The sequence below is a fragment of the Stegodyphus dumicola genome, chromosome 3 (assembly GCF_044657685.1).
Source record: "Stegodyphus dumicola isolate Sdum_Otavi_A_Nest chromosome 3, ASM4465768v1".
NCBI classification, from domain to species: Eukaryota; Metazoa; Arthropoda; class Arachnida; order Araneae; family Eresidae; genus Stegodyphus; species Stegodyphus dumicola.
In genome coordinates this window covers 246062059-246076577 of record NC_140770.1, presented here as the reverse complement: position 1 = coordinate 246076577, position 14519 = coordinate 246062059, and the positions used below count along the sequence as shown (strand labels likewise).

The 14519-nt window shown below is 29.5% G+C and overlaps 2 protein-coding genes across 2 annotated transcripts in view; one reads left to right on the top strand and one right to left on the bottom strand.

Moving 5' to 3' along the window:
* Positions 1-14519, bottom strand: part of LOC118203981 (tRNA dimethylallyltransferase) — a 70231-nt gene that overhangs the window by 27006 nt on the left and 28706 nt on the right. The window contains exons 5-6 of the mRNA XM_085814010.1: positions 9573-9715; positions 1374-1482 (exon numbers count right to left, since the gene is read on the bottom strand). Coding sequence (XP_085670136.1) covers positions 1374-1482; positions 9573-9715 — 252 coding nt within the window. The remainder of the gene's footprint in view (positions 1-1373; positions 1483-9572; positions 9716-14519) is intronic.
* The window catches only part of LOC118203982 (glucosaminyl-phosphatidylinositol-acyltransferase PIGW-like), an 88098-nt gene that overhangs the window by 69249 nt on the left and 4330 nt on the right, over positions 1-14519 (top strand). The window lies entirely within an intron of this gene.

Below are 14519 nucleotides of genomic sequence, written 5' to 3'. Positions count from 1 at the left end.
GTTTCGCCACTAAAGAATTTCTTCAAATTATCTATCTCCGTGAACTAGAAATAAAATTTATGTTCTACTAAGAAGATTGCCTGTTTCGTCAATTACTGCAAAATACATTACAGTACATAAGGCAGAAACTAAAACATTTTAAAAAAAAATTGCTGTTGTTTATTAACTCAAAATTAACTGCTTTTTTAAGTGTTATATTTAATCTAGTTAATGCTGTAAATCTTGCATATATTTAAACAAAATATACTTTTTTATAGCATTATTTAAATCAATTAAGGGAAATTCATTTAAGGAAGCTTTTAAGGGAAGTTCATACATCATGCCAAAAAAATTATGGTATTCTACCCTATGAAAAATTTACTTTCTAAAATAGAATTAGGATTTTTTAATTATTATTCAACAAAATTAATAAATAAAATTAGTTACATACAGCATTAGATATATACAACAATCCTTTTCTAGGATATCCTATTCCTATCTTCCAAATGATTCTTTTCTGCAATATTCTGACAAAAATTAGTGTTCTGCTTTTGAATAAATAGTTCAATGAGGGCTAGAAATTCATCAAATTGATGAGGTGTCATACAAAAGTAATTAAAAGAAATTTTATTTCATTCAAGCACATTTCTTCAATTAAATTATTTGTGTCTCCTTGCTGCAGTCATCTCTCACATATTAATATAAACCACTGCATTCTGCTTCTCTTACACAAAGCAAGAAATAAAATAAGTTTTAATCAAGGATAAATTAAATCCATTTTAATTAAAAAATGTAATTGTAAAAAATCAAAATACCACACAAAAATTTCACATTTTCCCTCAAGTTTCTGATATGAAGAGCCATCTAGTGCGAGCATATGACAACTTTTAATGTGAAAGTTGCTGTATTGGTGTGAACTGACGTATGTAGAAAGCATTTTTTTTCCGTATTACCACTTTTCGCCCCAACGGACCAGTGTGAACGCAGCTTTAAGGGGGAATCCTAAGCAATAAAATATTTTATAAGGAATGTAATATGTGGTGTCAGAAACATCACTGGAAACGTGTGAATGTGTGTTGTGGTGTGAACTGACATATGTAGAAACCATTTTTTTTCCCGTATTGCCACTTTTCGTCCCAACGGACCAGTGTGAACGCAGCTTTAAGGGGGAATCCTAAGCAATACAATATTTTATAAGGAATGCAATATGTGGTGTCAGAAACATCTCCACTGGAAACGTGTCTGAATGGCGTTTTAATTTGAATAGTTTTTAAAAGTTATGTAGCATTGATCTGTATAATTTCTAGCATTTAGTAGAAATATAGTACTGTACATAAACAGGAGGAGAAAGTACATGCAATTTTTTCTTTTAATAACAAAAAAATTTTACTTACTCACTTGCTAAACGTTTCTCATTATAGCACTTATGGAATTCTAGCAGTTCATCAACTAGTCCTGTCTTTATCATATCATCAACACGGTCATTCAACCGTTGCTCCAAAACTATTGGAAAATAAAATTATCAGCCATTCATAAATAAAATAATTGATTATAATACTTTTACCTATTTTAAATAGAGTGCCAATAAATAAATAAAAAAATACAAATTCCATTTTGTTCTTTTTTCAAATGTGAATTCTTATCATAATATATTATATGTTGCTTAGAGATTTTAATAAATCAAATTCACATTGCAAGCAAATTTAATCTTATGATTTTAAAAACATTATATTCACTAATGTAATTAAAGATTAATCACTTAATCTAACTTAAAGCAAACATAAAACAAATATAATGATAAACAATAAAAGAAGATTAACAGTTAAATTTTCTAAATTTTGAACTGTCACTTTTTTAACTCAAAACATTAATTTAACAGCTAACAATTATGCTAATACACCCAATTTTCTATAAATGCCATGTAAGTTTACTGGCATTTAATGTACAATTTTAGTTCATACTCTTAATATATTAATTTTCGAAAAAGTTGTGAAGATTAAGGTTAAAATCCCTGCCATGTTTCTTACAGCAGAGATTTATAACTTGCATAGCATCATGATTTGTTTTCTTGCTAAGTATAACATTTTGGATGGCCAAGAACATTGCATTGCATTAAATACAAAGTGTCCCATACAAAATTCAGCTAGTACTTTAAGGTAAAAATACCTGAATAAATACAATCAGAATATCTGATTAACCCATTAATGACTGCACAAAATTTCACTTGAAAGATATATACATATATCTAAAAAAAATTTTTTTACGTATTAGAGTCTAATTAAGAGAAAAATGTGACAGGAAAAAAAAAAAAATAATATTTATTTTTACTGAAGATACAGAATGTTGCAAAAGTGCAATACTAGTGAAAACTGATTACTTTTGGGATGCATGGAAATCTTTGAAACATTTATTGTAGAAAGGCACATTATGTTTAGCACAAAATGTTATCATTTTATTACAACAGTATTTGCATCTTTTTCTTTTGCTTGTTGAATTTTTCTCGAAAATGTGATTTGCGGGATTCTTTCTCATTTTACTTAAGGCTACATTCCAAATGCAAGATGGTCAATATATGAAGATATAAATTATATATATAAAGGCTGCAAATTTTTGGAATATTCCATTGTTTTCAACAATGCCAGAAAAGCACTTTTTTTGAAAATCTAATAGGAAAATTTTGGAGTCTAGAGCAATCTTATAAAGTTCTTAGCATTTGATTTAGATATATCAATAAAATTAGTAAAAATATTTTGCTGTCATTTTTTACCTTTTACTTGCACTTCATATACATCACAACAAAATTGTTCAGAAGAGCCACACTATCCATATAATTGTTGAAATTTTTGATGAATTTAGGTTTCTTGAGTATCTCTTAGTAAATGTGGATCAATTGTGTCAAAGTTAGTTGCCACAGTAACAATGGAATTGTCTTTCCAACAAACTACTACGATGCTATGATCCTTGTTAAATATGGTGTCATATGTTCAACATTCTTCTATCTTCATTTTGTTTTACAGGTACAATAGGACAACTTCCTAATCTGTTCTCAAAAATGTTTCCATTGGCATGAAATCCCAGGTCATTCAATTCTGACTACAACATGTGTGGCATAAAAAATTTGTTGAAATATATGTAGTGATCTGAAGGAACTTCTATTACGCTTAAAAGATCTATAATTTTTCCACCTAGTCCAAGATCAATTAATCTCTTTGAAGATTTTCTTAATATGTATTTTCATAACATATGTAAGTACCCTTCATAGTAACACAAACTTTAAACTTTCAAGCCAAAATAAACAGGTTTTCCTTCGAGAAACATTTTGTATGAATGTCTATTAAAATAAGCTACAATTTGTTAATTGATAGGAAGATGTGGTGAAGAAACCTCATACTGCATGAAATTGGCATTGAAAACATTTAAATAGGGATGAATCTTAGCTGAAATATTTCTTTTATTCAATGCATTATTATCAGCTAAATGCAAGTTCTGCTTGATATTAGTATAAATAGAACATGCCATTGCTGTACATACTAATAGACAACTGACATCTTCAGCAAATAACCAATTAAGCCTTCCTTGAGGAAGATATACACAGCTAATGTAAAACAGAAAGCCTATAATGCATTTCAACACAGGGACAGAAAGAGAACAATTTTGCCTGATTTATATATTTTTGACTTTCTTGGGTGATATGTTCCAAAAGATTCTAATTATACGATTGTACAAATACATATACAGGTTCTACATCATGCAATTTTTCTAAAATTGCTTCCTTGTTTGTTTTTTCTGTGAACTCTTCATCATTTGAATCACTACTTATACAGTAGAAACATTTTTTTTTTTTTTTTTTGATAAATTCAATACATTTTTACATTGTTTTAGATGAAAAAATCTTGATTCCACCCGATACATCTTTCAACACTGGCAAATTATAATCTAACACATCTTCATATGTGCATTCTTCACCAGTTACAATGCCTAGGTCTAGGGGAATCACTACTAAATCTGCTTCTCCTTGATTATCATTATGTGATGAAAGTTCTAAAACATCATTTTCAAATAACTCTTTTATAAATTCCAATGTTTCATTCAATATTAAAAACCACTGTCTTGGATATCCATTATTTTGGAACTGTTGTTTTGTAGAATCTGTATAAGAAAATACCTTTAATCCAAACCAAAAATCTACTACCAAAAATCTGTATATATTCTGTATTATCTGTATATAACAATCTGTATATACTGAACTGACATTGCATTTTCGCAACATTATAAAAAATGCATATTTATACCAACTAAGACAAAATAATAAGCTCACCTTTTCTAAAAGATAGATGTGTCTCTTAAAAATATTTGATTGGCTGTGCCCTCTTTGAGATCTACTCAAAATTAGAAAAAACTTTCCAAAAAAGAATCAAAATGATCATTTATTTTTATAAAAAATTTTAATGGAGAACAATTTTTTTTGCTCAGAAATATTGAAGTTTTATCTACAATATACAAAAAAGTTAAAGACAATGAAAAAAAAGGCTTTACAAAAGTTGACAGAAAAAGTTTTGACTAGTCGTTAATGAGTTAAGTAGATAGAAATTTTTGGCCATTTGGTTTTCAAAGTTTGTAATTAGACATTTTGACAGACATTCAGAAGTTGATCTTGAGTTGTCTCAGAGCTTGGGGTTTGCAAATTTTTGTTTATGGAGCCTTATATGATAGCATTATATTCATAAATCTTCAGGAGTAGTTTTGAAGGTTCTACATTTAAACCTTGCTGTCTTAACACATCCAATAAAAGTTAACAGTGCCCTCAAAACAAACAAACAAACAACAACATATTGTTTGTGACATCATGCTTCAGACACCAATAGCACAAGCATTTCATGTTACATGATGAATTTTTTCATACCAGACTTGTTTTTGACATCTGCAATCTGTATCTGAATTTTGTTTTACCATTTGGGCTCCAAAATGAAACCACATCTCCTATTTAAAAAGAATATAAATCTAGGAAATATTGAGAGATTTGATAATCCTAATTCTTTACTATTTTTATACACCATAATTTCCAAGACAATAAAGCCTTTTGTAGTATCGGATGAGGTATTTTATCTCATTGCTCTCAAACAGCTTTCCAAAGTCTAAGGAGATTGTAGGTTGACGTTTAGACAACCCACTTTTTAAAAAACCAAAAGCGCAAAAATACATTGGTGACAGATCAAAAGATTTACTAGGGTTAAGAGTGAAGGATATGGCCTTCATATTTGTTTCATGTTTCATTTTTTTCCATGAAATTGACAGTAGATTTTGAGGTATCGCTGCTTGCTTTGTCTAGATGCAATTCTACTGACTGATCACACCGTGTATAAAGAGAAGGTACAGTCAAAAGTCGTTAATTCGGACACCCATAATCTGGACCTCAAAGCTACAAACTTTCTGCGCATGTGTCGTAAGAGCTTCACGGCTGCAAATATGCGTGTGCGCATAATACGTTTACGCATGCGCGTTTAATGTATAATGGACGGTATAAGCTAAGCTAAAATTATCTAATTCAGTTAATGTTGCAGATTGCGTTTTTCCTTAATCTTCGAATTGGATCCGGCTTATTATCTTTTGCAGACTGTAGAGCAATTTTATAAAAGTGAGCTTGAACTTTTGATTATGTCAAATAGAATTTCCGATATATATTTACTAATATGTAAAGGATCTACAAAGTGAAAGTATGTTTCGAAGTCCATTAAACAAAAAGTGGAATTGCTGCAAAAACATCTGCTGTCTTAACACATCCATTGGGGTGGGGAATGAACTGGAAGTTGATCTGTCAGCACTATCCTTATCTTCAGGGAGATATTTTTATTTTATTTGGCTTATAATTCCTTACTAAATGTAGTATTTCATCTCAATGTACTCCGTTTTTGATATGATTTAAATCAAATTCCTTTCATTATAATTCGCTCCCGCTAGTGAAGCGGTTATTGAAAACGAAAATATTTTGATTGACAAATTAGTCGGTATTCTCGACACAGCAATTATAGGACTTGAACAGCGGAACTTTGTAACTGAAGAAGAAATTATGTCTGTTTATAGAATTAAAGAGAAAGTATTGTCACATAAAACTAAGCAACTTAAACAACTTACGTTGAAAGAAATGTTATAAAGTAAACAAATAAATATTAAGCTTTTTTTTTGTAAATTTCGATACCCTTTAAATCATAATTGCTCTTTATTTCATAAATTACGATTTCATATTTTTAATTTTATAATTTCTGCATGCCATCTTACCAGATTTAAATTGATGATCTATAATCCGGAATCGCCGAAGTCCCGACGAGTCCAGATTAACTACTTTTGACTGTATTTCATATTCGAAAATTGGGTATAAAATATGTTTTTGATAATATACGGCATAGATGTCAACATTTTCCTCCACCCACTTTAATTTTAATTCTCTGTGATATGAAAAACCAGAAACAATCATAAACCCCTTAGAAAAACTTTTAGATTACTTAAACCATGTTTTAAGATTTTTTCCTCCGCTTTGATGATAATAAATGTATCTTTTTTTTATTGCAATGATTTAAATACATCCAAGATTTATCTATTATGATAACATTTTTCCATTTTTTTGGTCCGGATAAGTATTTCTCATAAAGAATTCTGCAACACATTCTGCGATATGTCATGGAAAAAGATAACGCACATTATGTTTTGTCACCCTTCTTAAAGATTTAAATCAACATTAATCACTTTGTTTATAGTTGCCCCTGAGCATTTTAATGATTTTGCAACTGTCCTTTGACTTGGAGGATTTTCTTTTAACATCAAAGATCTAACTTTTGCTACGGTCAAAACATTCCATTTTTTCCCCTTGGATACATATTTGGAACAATTTTTCCAATCAAAGCAAAATTTTAACGTTTTTTCCTTTATTGTTAACAACACTACCTATTGTAACTTTAGATATAAAAAAACCATGGCTTTCACAATATTTTTCAATAACTAGATATGAATAATTTTCTTTGGAAAGAACATAAACATAGCCTTCCATCCATTACTTCTTTAAAAGCGACATTTTGCATGAAAACAATACTGCAAAGTAGAAGATCATAACTTATACTTTCAAAAATATGTCTGCAGCTAAAAAAAAAATTCCAGGCCCAACATTTTTATTACATCAAAGCAAAATTGTCTAAAAAATGCGTGAACAGCCTCTGTAGAAGTATACTCTTTTATTGTAATAAATATGGCTACCTGAATATAAAATTTTAAATTAAATACTTTTGTATTCTGCTATTTAATTTATAAATAAAACTCAAATTTAAACTTGCTTTTGCAAATATACCGTATTTGACGGTATGTAAGACACACCCTTATTTAGAAGGCCACACACAAGGAAAAAAAAGTTTCAATAGTCCGCATGATAGTGCGGTACCACAATAACTTAAAATATGGTTTCTTTTAGTTCCCACGTTTCGTAAAATCCAAATAAACAATCATTGAATGCAATTACCAAACATATTTTTATTAAGGAAAATTAAGAAATGGCAAGCTATTTTGAACACGATATGTAAATTTCAATAATGAATAAATGAATGAACGGCAAGCAATCAAACATAATACAAAATAAAGCAGAAACAACAAAAAACACAGATTCAAGGAAAACATTGCCTATCATGAAATTAGACTTTAATCACTTTCAAAACCATAAAAAACCTTTTCACTAGCATCATCATCGAAAACGAGAATATCGTCATTACTACTGTTTCCGTTATCGCTAGTATCACCTTTTTCGAATAACGCATCGTCTTCTGTTCCGTCAAGAGCATTACTGATTCCGCATTTCTTAAAGGACTTAACAATTACTTCAGCCTTTACATCCACCCAAGATCTTTTCACTCATTCACACACTTGTGAAATAGAGGGCCACTTCATTCTACCTGAGGGTGCGAGGGCATGATGTGGCTCTCCTATCCGCTTGTTCCATTGCTCTCGCATTTTTCTTTAAATGGCTTATTCACCAATACATCTAAAGGCTGCAATTGGCTAGTCAGTCCACCAGGAATGACAGTTATCTGGGTTTTTAAATTATCTCACTTTATTCTTTATGGTTTCAGTTCTATGGGCACTAAACTGATCCAAAACCGAAAGACAGGGTTTTATTAAGAGTTCACCAGGTCACCTCGCCCATACATTTTGCAACCACAGTTTCATTCCAGCTTCGTCCATCCAGCCTTTCGGATGAACCCGTTGGAAGTTTTTCTTTTGAATATGAAAAAGGGCGGTAGTTTTGTGCCATTAGCACAACATGTTAGAACTACCGTATATCAGTTTTTTTTTTTTTTTCTCATGACCTGTGGTTTTTATGGTTATTGATTTAGACCCTTTAATACTCACAGTCTTGTTGGATGGAACATCACATGTGAGTGGAATTTCATCCATATTTCCTATTTGACCAAGCTCAAAAGAAGTTTCCTTGCGTGGATTTATAACAAACCTATGAAATGCTAGTATTTTTTCTTCATAATCTGCTGGCATTTTCTCTGCAATAGTTGTTTTTGTACGCATTGATAAGCCTTGCCTTTTCATGAACCTGTAGCACCAGCCCTCAGACCCTGAAAAGTGTTGATTCCCATATTTTTCTGCAAATCCTTTATCTTCATTGATTATCATTTTGGTTGAAACACTTATCCCAGATTTTCTTTTATCTATCACCCACATTTTTACGGCATTTTCAAGTTCAGGCCAAGATGGAGCTGAGCATCGAAGGTTATGTTTTTGTTTTTTAGCAGTCTTCAGTTGATCTTCCTGCAGTCGCCAAATACGTATCATTTTTTCGGTAGGTTGTGGATCAAAATGCCTTGCTGCTGTTCTGTTTCCATGCACTTTGGCGTAGTTTAACACTCCTACTTAATACTGAATTGTATAGCTTTATCTCTTGTTTTCTGTAGTCATATTTTCCAGGGTATTTTTTTAAACAAATAGTTTTAAGCACCGATACCGACACGTTTATACAGAGTAGCACCGAAACCGACACGTGTGTCGGTTGAGTCAAAGAAAAGTCTATGTAAAGAAGGAAAGGCTCCATAGACGTAATATGACCGTCGAACCTGTTCGAACTTCGACATCAGCTTCGAGCTTTGGAGACAGATATTTCACGAATGTGCAAAATAATTATGGCAGATGTAGAAAAAGTTATGTGTGTCTAGACCTTTATCCGGGCTCAAAATAGCATTCAGTATTGAAAGTTAACCTGTGTCCTTCACGTATAAGACGCAGGTAACTTTTGAAGAACAAATTTAGGGAAAAAAGTGCGTCTTATATGCCGTAAAATACGATAATTAGTATGAAATGAGATGGTATCATAGTAACATTAAAATATCTTACAATGCTTCCATTTCTGAATTCTGTGTTACTAATTTTTAACATCAGCTAACTATGATACATCTAACGTAATATTGCTAATAAAATTGTATGCTATATTTTATTTGTATATTTAACAGTATCTATAATTTATAATTACACAACACAATAATTAAAATTTTATATTAACTACAGAAGGTTTCTAAGCATGATTTTTGTGGCATAGGGTTTATGTATACCTTTCTTTTCACACTGTAACCATAACATAACAGAATTTTTAAAACGTAATGGTCCTCCCAACGTTGAGCCTCCATCTTGGGAGCGTTGATTAGCTAATATTTCACTATGGGTCCGGCCATGCTGTTGATATACTTGAAGACTCCTAAAAAAATTATAAAATGATAGTTTCATGATAAAACAGGGTTTGTAAGCTTTTCTGCACATGGAAATTAAGTACTTTAAAGGACTTTTAAGGTACATTAATGAAAAAATTAAGGACCTATGAGCAAATGAGAACTGAACAAATTCAATTAAAAATACTTTCTGTGCCTGAACTTCACTTTTGTAATACAGTCCTAAACATAAAAGTAGGATGCATTACTATTAAACATAACTTAATTAACATAATTATTAATAAGTTATAGAATAAAACTTTATGAAATTTATCAAGTAGCATTAAATATTTTACACTTATAATAGTTGGACATATTAGAAAGAAGATAAGTGACATTTTATTTACGTTTAACTAACAGTTAGATTTATAAGATTGTTGTTTTACTTCTAAATTAATAGTTAGCTTTATGTTGATTTTTTCATGTCTCATTTTGGACAGGAACTAATGCAGCATGTATGTGGAGAATAAAAACACACTCTGTCTTACACTCCCTACACCTCAGTTTAAAAAACTATCTAAGCAAATTGCATTCTGGTGAAAACAGAAATGGGAAATTATAGTAAAGGCTGAAATTATAAACAACTGGGTAATTTACATAATAATAACTGTACATACTAATAGCAGTACATATCTTTGAAGAATCTTTCTTCAGCACGTTTCCTTTTCATTTTAGAATTTAAATTAAAGATTTCTATTATTCTAAAAACACTAAATTTAGAAAGCATAGAAAAAGCTGCTGATTTTATATCTTTAGTAATATGAACATTCAGAAGCAATATGAAATATATATGGTAAGGGCTGGTTACAGAGACGGTGTGGCAGAAATTTTAAAATTTAGTGACACACCAAGTAACAAAATCTAGAAATGGCAAAACTTTTAGAATTTAGAGCAGGCATTGGAAGCAGAATTTAGGATCCACAGAGATTGCATCAGGTGGGAAAATGCCTAGCACCAGTCCTGTGTATGATGCATTCAGACATATAATATGAATCATTTAAATTGTCAGTTTTCAATTTCTTTACTAAGAAAAAAAATCTTTCTATAATGCCTGTCCTTCTGATAAGAATAAAAGCATTTTTGATATTTTCCATGTCTGTGCCTAGTGAAAATTAGAGAAAATAAAGGAAAGATAAACGTGTTAAGAAAAAGATTATAGTATCAGAAGTAAAACATTCAAATATTATGTTTTCTTTGTTCTTCCAGACCTTCTCCAAAAAGTAAGAAATACATCGTAAACTTTCTGAAAAATACATTCGTTATGTGTTAATAACATGGAGAGAATTTTCTGTAATTTTCTAGAATCTTGGGTCTATAAATTTTGCCTTCAAATCCTTCTAAACTTTCTAAGTTGCAATGTCTAAAATCCTAAAGAAAAATTCTGTAACAGTAAAAAGCCAGAAATATTTTGAGAAAAAATATCAGGGGGAAAAGGTGTAAAATTAATTTTATAGAGAAAACTGAATATTCTGAATACTCTGAGATAATTACATTGGAAAAACTCTTACCATGAAAAAATTTAAAAAGGCATTTTAAATTATTTACATAGCTATTTTGCTTTTGCTAAAACTGTTTCGTTAATTGTTTCGTATACCTTGCTTATTTTGCAGATTCAAAATATTGTATAATAAGTGGCCAAAATGGAACTTTATAATATGACAGCGAAAATTAAAAACGTTTTATTTTAATGTTATTTTTTAAACATAATTTGAATATTTTACCACTATTTTAATGAAAATTAACCATGTTACAATGTTTTAAAAAAATGTCGAAAAATTCCCAGATCTCGAAATTAAAAATTTTCTACAGAAACTGATCTTAAAATTGCCAAAATGCTGATAAGTCGCCGAATTCACAGCCGTTTAATAAAAGAATTCACATCCCGAAAAGCCAAAAGTTGTTTAAGAGCCCTTCGTTAGAAAAAATGAAATCATTTCAAAATACTTATGCTGCACTTCTTTTACTATAAAACTCGAAAATCCCACGATTTATATTAGTAATAGGAACGAATTATAACCCATTCGAAAGATAACCATATCTGTCAATTGAATCACCAAAAATATTCCTCCAAAATGTTAATTCACACTCAAAATGGCAGTCGTAAAAAACAGACAGCTATTTTCGATGATTAAAATTAAGGACCTTTTGCCGATTTTGGTCGAAATTAAGGACTTTTAAGGACCGAAAATCGATTCAAAAAAACTTAAGGACTTTTAAGGACTCTTAAGGACCGTACAAACCCTGTAAAATATTACACAATACAAAATAATAATACAGCCAAATATAACTAACTATGAAAAAAAATATATATATAAAGCAATATAAAACGTTTCTTAAACAAATATCAAGATAATCAAAATCGTAAAAACAACCTTGTATTTAGCATAAGTATTACGCTAAATACAAGGTTGTTTTTACGATTTTGTTTGTCACATTAGCGTGTTTCTCTTCTAGTCTAAATATCAAGATAGTTTTTGAGAACATTACATGTATCAGCCATGTCCTTCATACTTTCCATTCCGCAGATTAAAAATTCTGCTTCAGTTAAAAGTAGTGCCTTAAATTCAGTTGAAAATTTACTTATAGTGTTTTTTGTTTCTTTTGTTAGTGCTTAACAACCTTAACATATGAACTATATGCATACAATTTTTTTAAAAATTCTGAGTGGTTGAATTAATCCATAAATATGTCATCAAATTTTTTCCAGTCCTTAAAGTTTTAAATTAATATGCTATAATTGTTATGCTGATTATTTACTAATCTTGAACATACGTATTTAAAACAGAAGTCAGATTTAGGTCTTGTTTTGAAACCATGCTCATAGTTCAAGCATAGACAAAATGTAATGAATTTCATTCATTAAAATATGCTTTTTGACATGAACTTTCATTACTATCTACTCTTGCAATATAAAATGAAGTACTTCAAAAATGCTTAATAGAAATAAATTATGAAGGACAAAAAATCTTTCCTTTGAAAAATAAATTTTTGTTGTCTGATAAAATTCTTTTAAAGGGCAAGATTTTAACAATATATATTTAAATTTGAAAAATATTTATCATGCAGAACATCTCAATGGTTGCTCTCCCTCTTTTTCCTTTTTCATTTCAGATCAATATTATTTATCTCATTTGCCAACCACTTGAGATTAAAAATTACAAAATTTTTGGAAAAAATTAAGAATTAAGAAAATAATTTGCATATATCAGAACATATCAGAAACATAATCAGGAAAAGAAAGCCTCATCAAGAAAACAATAAAATAATATTTATTTTAACATATACACAGTAGTTGATTCACTTCGTTAAAAGGAAATAAAAATTAGTTTCATGATGCATATCATTCTTTTTATATTTGAGAATCAAGATATTCTCAAGAGTTTGCGTCATCATAGATGAGCAGAATAGAGTCTCTTTCTTTTGACAATGCAAAGAATTACTCACATTCTGCATTGCTGTAAGGTATGAAAATAGTTTTCAGAAATTAAGACACAGAGTTTTCAGAACTTAATTAATCCTAACTTATTTATTTTAACTTTATTATTTAGGAATTCCATCCATTATACATATCTTTCTTAAGACACCAATCAAAACATTGGTACCAACACCTTCAAGCTTAACAAGCTTAAAATATCTCACATTGATATACTGTAAGTTGTTTTTGGAATTTATTCTACACTATATTTTCTTCCTCTCTAATTGCAAGAAGAGATGAGAATTTATTCACAAAATATAGATCACTATTAAAAGATGAGTCATCACCTTCTTTTAAATTAGGAATTTCAGAATGTTATTTTACTTAGTGGGAAATTTCTGATTACATAATTACATGCAGTTTCATAATATTGTCAAACAAATGAAAAACATTCTTTTCTTTTTACTGTATTTTAACTTTCTTAGCAATTGCCAAGTACAATTTCCAATTAACAAATCTTTATCTTCTTTCTGATTTTCTAAATGATAATATGGAATTTCTGTCAGTTCTATGAACTTTTTTATTACTGAAAGTTTGATAATTTTAATAAGAGATCATTGCAACAATATATCTTTTTTTTTTTTTTTTTTCCTCAAAAATGTGAATCATTGGTGATGCAGACTGTAGTAGTTGCATGTTTAAAATAAAAAAAAGATGCTAAGAAGAAACTACAAAAGATTTTAAAATAAATATATAACAATCAAAGATACAGATAATGATTAAAATAGAAATATATATCAAAGCAATGAAAACTTTTGAAGCAAATGAAAATGTTGAAATTCTTCACATTTCATTTGCCTCTGCGGGGATTAATAGGGAGTTTAGTTTAAATTTCTGAAGAGAAGTTGTAAATTGCATATACATAAATCATAATTAAATTGTTAATGCAATTTTTTCAGAGAACATTTGAAATAGATAAAGTTTCACTAAAAGAAGCTATGGACATTTTTAATATATGGTCAGAAGTTCAAATAATTTTTAAATAAAGAAGCTAGCCCTTTACTGAATGATGGATTTACAAATTTTCGGTATCTTTATTGAATGACTAAATTAATCACAGCAAAATATTTCAGACTATTTCTCTAGGAAGGGTTATTTTCTAAGGAGGTCTTTTTAAGAAAAAATGACTTCCAAGTTTTTTGTTGAAAAAGAAACAAAAACAAACATGCAGCATTACTGTCAACATGCTATGAATATAAAACAAAACATGCTATGAATGTAAAAAGGAAAAATCAGTGTTACAATTTTTGCCACTTAACTGCTGATAAGTTTACCAATACTCTTCTGTTCTCAAGACCAGTTTCTGAAATATATATGTA